Source organism: Pygoscelis adeliae, unplaced genomic scaffold (assembly GCF_000699105.1).
Source record: "Pygoscelis adeliae isolate BGI_AS28 unplaced genomic scaffold, ASM69910v1 Scaffold66, whole genome shotgun sequence".
Lineage (NCBI taxonomy): Eukaryota > Metazoa > Chordata > Aves > Sphenisciformes > Spheniscidae > Pygoscelis > Pygoscelis adeliae.
Window position 1 is genome coordinate 11,146,515 of NW_008825167.1, and position 6,539 is coordinate 11,153,053.

The following is a 6,539-nucleotide window of genomic DNA, read 5'->3' on the forward strand; positions in this document are numbered from 1 at the left end:
GAACATTTTTCTTGTACTGTTTCTTCTTGTTGTGAGACTGTTGGATATGGGGGAGACCTGATGTGTGGGGAGGAGGGTTCAGGGGCAGAAGAGCTCCATGAGCTGAGGTGAACCAAGACAGCAGTTCATTAGTGTGAAAAGGTAAGATCTTGTCCCCATCTCCCATCTTCCCCCCGCTCCAGGTCCATAGTTTACCACCTTCCTTGGGTCAGCTTGGGCTCTCACAGGAACCCTCCAGGAGCTTGTTTAGCTCCCTGGGAAGGCAAAGAGGCTCAGATGTCTACCGCACTCCAGACTTAGGTCAGAGAAATGATTTGCCATGATGTTAAGCTGAGGAGCAATTACAAAACAATAAGGCTAGAAAAGGACATAATCTATCCTGGAAACTAGTATTGTCCTGCTAAATACAAGGACTCCGGCATTTTCTAGCAAATGGAGAATACCATAGAAAGGGACATAAGCGGAGTTTAAGCAGGGTGGACTGGACTTTAGTATCTCTGCGTTAAATAGATGAAGAATAAATAGATGCCTTCTAAGGTGAACCTCAGCATTTCCTTCCTTACACCATTTCTTGGCAAATGTCAGCTACACAAAGAACAAGTTGCTCCTCCTCGTGGGTGTGGAGAGTAGGAATTCCAAAAGGATGGGGCCATTTTTCATAGTTTTAACCTTAAAATACCAAATCACGGTACTTAGCACTCGCTACAGTTTTTTGTGCTTTCTGTTGTTAAAAAGCTAGTTTTTTTCTTGTGAGAAAAGCCTGCCAACAGAAACCACTAATGAACTAAGAAGGTGGTGGTCCACCAATGTGTGCAGATGATCTGAAAGATGCTCCAAAGGACAGTAAGTTTCCTGTTAACTCTCAGCAACATATTTGAAGAATACTCACATACATTTTTGTACAGCTGTTTTAACTAATCTGCTTCTGATCATTAGCTGCCAGATGATCTCTTCATTACACACATTCAGGCTATGACAGATGCTAAAATGCTAACTGACACCTAAGTAAGTACTCAGCTTTTTTCTGCTTTCCTAATAATTCTGCTTTTTAATGTAAAACTGTGCAACCGCTGCAAGATTTAAAAAGGCCATCAAAACAGTCATTTAATTGACTACCAAATTAAAGCTCAGAAAAGACTATTGTTATGTCTGCTGTCATCATCATAATTAAATATGGAAAACGTCTATTCTGAACTTGTTTGAGCTCCTGCAAAACAGCTACTCTTCAAGGGTATTTTTGAATAATCTGTGTAATAAGAATTTGCACATGTAATGACAATGGCTACTAGAAGATCCTAGGCAGCTATTTAAGCAGAATGTGTGAGCTCTGAAAAATAAGCTTTTCACAGAAATGCAAAACTACCATATCAAAAATGTTGAAATCTTTTTAACATTTCAGTCATCAGGTATGTAACTGCACTTCTGTGAATGCAATTAGTTTCACATGTCAGTTGTACAGTTATTTGTCTGTATGTTTTAGGAGGAGGCCAAGTTACTTGTAGACAAAAAATGGTCTTTTCCTGAGTTTTTATTGTTATGTGTTCTCCCCCCCCCTTTTTTTTTTTTTTCTCCCCCCCCCCCCCCCAAATAAACCCACCACATATTGGCAAAAATGCTCAAGCAAGTTCTTTTTAAGCTAAAGCTGTTGGTGTAAGCGAGATTGCAGCACCCCTTCCCCTCTCTTTTCACCACAATGAATAGGGAACCTGTAGTGCAATGTCGAACACTCAGGTACCAGTCCCAAGGGGAAGCTTAGTACGCAGACTTGATCTCCTAGTGCTCTATATCCCATACCTGTGCAGTGTTGGCCATCTCATCTAAGTCGAGAGACTGCACTAGACACTCAGCTAAAGCTAACCCATATGAAATGCTGAGAAAATTTTAATCTAAAACCTCATTCCTCTGCATAACTTAAATGCTTGAATCAGTATTAAATAAAATGTTTCTTGGTCTATTTTGAGTACATTTATAAGAGTAAGCTAACCAGCGTCAGGTCAGTGCACTGGTCCTGAGCCCAAGTGGCACAGTGTGGCCATACATGTTATCGTATCCTATTAACTGCCAGAACAGGACAGCTATGTGCAAGCTGCTCAGGGACAATAGACTCCAGCCCCTGCTAACTTGTTGACTGATGACAAAATCACATCATATCTGAACATACAACTCTGCTCCAGTGCCTGGGACTGCTCTGACACAGTTTCACAGCTGGTACGGAGGCACCCTGCAGGCACCTGCCTGCTACATGTGCAGAGTGGTATAGTGCTCTTTGTGCTGTGAAAAACATAAGTGTTAATTCCTGTTTCTTGGCACGTGCTTTTACTCCTTTGCTAATATGCAGAATTGTGGTAACACAGTGGCCTTTGGTTCCCCGAGTGACATTTTCAGAATATGATCGTTTCCCAATATTTTCCCACTGAATGGGTGTTAGATGTGCTCTGAGCATGTCTGCTAGTGAAAGTCTCTTGGAGACACACATATCTTTTGGTATGGTTTCCACAACCCAAATATGTTTAGTCTTAAGCTAGTCATCTCCTCAGGCAATGAGAATTCCATATACAGACAGAATTAAAGCAGCAGATGTGTAGGAAGCCACAAATAGGATAAATCACACCTATTCTTAGTCATGGAAGCTAGCCTAACTTTGGTGGGACAAATGACCTTCAGGAGACGTATTTGGTCCTTCAGCTCCAGGGGAAGTTTGAGTTATTAACTTAGCCAAGTTACTTAACTTTTAGACACATGAGAACAGGTAAACTGAATTTTACTCTCCCAGCCTTCAATCTATCTATGCATTTAAAATACATAATTAAAACATATAAAATGTCCCTAAAAAACATAGGGCAAGCGCTTAAGTGGTTAGTTACATAGAATTCTAATTTTAAACAAACAGACACATTTTTGAGGAACTCAGCATAGCAAAGCAATTAAGGATGTGTCTAGATACTTTTAAATTGACATTACATGTTCTCTGCTAGATCATAGCCACAGTGATGCAAATATAATCATATATTCTTGTCTCTAGATGTGGGGGTTTGCAGGAAGTAACACAATTGAAATTCTCCTGAATTTGATTCACCAAATCACCAAACCAAACAGAACCTGACTAGAAGCAACGTAGAGACCAAACTCCTGCCCAATCCCTCCATCTCCAGTGTCTTCCATTGCTAACACATATATACTGTCAAAAAAAGAAGTTGATCACATTTATTGTATGCTTTTACAACTTAAAATCCTTTTAATATACCTTTAGTCAACCTTAATATGTGACTTTTCTTACATTTTTTAAATGGTCTTGAAAACTTACCCATATAAGGTTTTGTGCCAGCCATAGAAGAAGCTTTTTCTGAGCCTTTCACTATGGTTGCTATGTTAAAGTCAGTGATATGAACATGTCCTGCAATTAGACAAAGTAAAAACAGAAGTTAAAATAGCACATCATAAAAATATTCCTCCCTTTGTTTAACATATAAGCGATAATGGAAAGAAATTAAATTGGAAAGATTCATAACAATTCATGGAAACTTACTCTTAAATGTTACTCATAACTAGAAAAATCATATTGGCAGCAAAGTGATAGAATACTTTCCTTGTATGGTTGCACCCACTACCTGCTTGCAGTGGTGAACCTTTTTTTCTGGTCACCCCTGATCCTTCTCCTGCCATGAACGTTAAGGACAGTAACTGTCTGCTCAGGACAGTAACTGTCTTCTCGGAGCAGTAACACGCAGGAGCAGCATGTGAAGCTATGCATGAAATCTACCTCTCCTTATCTCCAGCTAGAGCCACCCCTCAATCCCAGGTACTTGTGTCACCTGTCTGCTATCATATCTACTTCAGGTTACCATCAGCCTGGCTTTTTCTGAGTCTCCTCAGGGCAAAAAGTGAGCTGAAAAGAAAAAGGGTATTTTTATCATACAATAACTATAAAATTAGATCCACAGGAGCAGAAGAGCATGTATGTAACAGCAGCAGGTCCCAAACAATCACTCATCTGATAGCAGGTTGCAAGATGAAAGATAAATGGCAGAAGTCAGCCTGGGGACTTGCTGCATGACCAGCCAGACAGCTGATTTAAACTGAACTAATCAGGCTGAATGGCCCAAACCTGGGGTAGTTTATGATAAGCATAGGTTAAATTGCTCCACCACAGTGAAGCAATAGCTGTTAATCCTGGCTTGCCATAGGCAGGTAAACTGAATATAAATCCAGCCTGAAAATCTGCAGACTTTTAATTTGATAAGTGTGCTGTTCAGTTTTGCATCTCTGCTTAAGGACTAGTTTTATATTGTAGAGTCATGCAGATATTATGCTTTCTGCAATTACATCTGGCAATGCCATTGTGGAGGACAGAGTACAGGGAAAGGTACTCCCTTCCCTGGCTTAGCCCTGCACTCAGATCAGGATTAATACATCAGGTGTTGAACTAGAGTCTTGAGTGACAGGTTCCTGTGATTTTTTTTTTGGATCAAGATCTCAACCTCATTCAGTCCACAGAATGGAGCAGGCTTTGGGCATGATGCAGTTATTAAGCAAGGGAAGTTGTTACCATGTTTGCTGCCAAAGATGAAGAGTGTAACAAATGACTAATGTTGAATGTTACTGTGGTGCCTGACAGATGAACAGCAGTCTCAACAAAAGATTATGCTGCTCCGACAGTCTAACCTAGATCCTGCTCAAAGTCCACAGGAAATGTATCTGCCAACCTCTAACAAGTCTGCAGCTACGCATGTGTGAACTGAAATTCTCAGAGGCCCCTAATTTGGCAAGATCTGAGCTGGTTTTGAAGGGAAAAAGGAAGAAGGCACATTGCACTACTAAACTTAAAGCTATTTCTCCAAATGGGAGACACAGTAGAAGTTTTCGATGAAATGGTTTGCAAGTTTTCTGCACTTTTCTCAGAAAAACTGCTTACATATTATTGACACTTTCTTTCTAAGACACGCACCCCAAAAAGACATCTGCACGCGGCAGACAAAAACTGTGAGCAGATAAAAGCGATCACTTTATAAGGGGCGGGAGGTGTTAGACCGCCATAACAAGAACTAATATTCACAGCCCAGCCTGCCATCAGATTTCAAGGTGGTATTCCTCCTTCCCGGTGGCTGGAGCATAGCATGTTTGCAGTTTATTTCTGCAATAATAAAACACCGTGGCAGAAGGCTTCTTGAAAATGATAATTGAACCACATACAGCCACCTCATAGCAGTAGTTTTAAGCAATTCGGTGTACATGGTAGAATGAAAAGCTGCAAGGATCTTGGCAGACTAATACTTTCTCTTTTTTTGACAGATAAACATAAAGTTCTGCCATTTAAATGACAGCATTGTAAATGATGCTCCCTATTAGAATGCCAGCATGGTAGCCTGTTGCAAAACACCTATCGCATAATATCCATTCAGACTGATCCAAACACTTGATTTGCAATGAAAATTGCCTCTCCTGCAGTGCATTGTTTTCTCTCCCTTTTATTAGATTTCTTTTCATTTAACAAAACCAAAATAACACACGTGAAATGTTGTATACACTGGTTGATGGTTTTTGTTAAAAATGCCTTTCTGCAAGGTAAGGGGTGCATTGGGAAGGTAGGTTCTGCATAGCTCCTCTGCATCCTGCTGCCAATACAGCAGCAATGGGCAGCTCCTCTACATGTAGCAGGATAGAACAGAGCCGCGTCTGTACTGCTGGAAAAACTCCATCTTTGCTCTTCCTCATCACAGGGCCACCCCATGGCCCATGGGCTGCCTGCAGGCAGCCTTTGCCTGTTGCTTAGAGAGCTGCTAATTGGCTATGGAGCGAAAGCAAGGTGTCCTGTAGGTAGGCGGATGGCTGTGCTGCCGCAGGGACTGCACACAGCACTTGGTGGGAGCTGGGGGCATGGAGCGAGGCCGTGTCTGGGATTGAGTCGGATCAGGGGGAGGTGGGGAGTGAACCCCCTGCACCTGTCGGCAGTGGAGGAGGGCTGGAGGGATGTCGAGGCAGAGTGTGCCTGTGCACACCACTGAATGGTTTCAACTCTTTTAAGCCTAGTGACTTGTTTTGTTTTGTTTTTTGATTTTAAATTTTTTCATTCATTTTTCATTCATTTTCTTTCAATTCATTTCAATTCTTTCATTCTGTTTTTCATTCTTGGTGTGAACATTTCAAGAGAGAGTTAGACCCCAGTTCTCTATAGGAGTCTTTCTAATCAGCCTGTAAGACATCTTTTTACTGCAGCTGTTGCATATAGGAAAAGGAAAGGTTGCTATTGCTGCAGTAAATATGCTGAGATAGTAGCTATCTCACACTGTTTCCAAAATTTCAATTCATAGTGTCTTTTTCCCATCTGAGCTTCACACCTTGTACTTGATCTCCCTTCCTGGGTATTATTGTGAACAACTAAATGTCAAAACCAAGTCTGTACGCTGGCTCCCTTCTCAGGTATCAGGCACAATATTGAACTAAGCACTATGTCAGTGACACTTGGGTTTAGCTTTTAAGAGCTGTGAAGCAGAGCAGTGCACCACAGATTTAGCAGTACCTAACTAAATTCAAGTATCACA

General features: G+C 41.2%; 1 protein-coding gene across 1 annotated transcript in view; it reads right to left on the reverse strand.

The window, feature by feature from the left end:
- The window catches only part of STK32B (serine/threonine kinase 32B), a 171,790-nt gene that overhangs the window by 48,958 nt on the left and 116,293 nt on the right, over window positions 1-6,539 (reverse strand). The window contains exon 6 of the mRNA XM_009328893.1: window positions 3,305-3,394. Within this exon, the coding sequence (XP_009327168.1) occupies window positions 3,305-3,394 (90 nt within the window). The remainder of the gene's footprint in view (window positions 1-3,304; window positions 3,395-6,539) is intronic.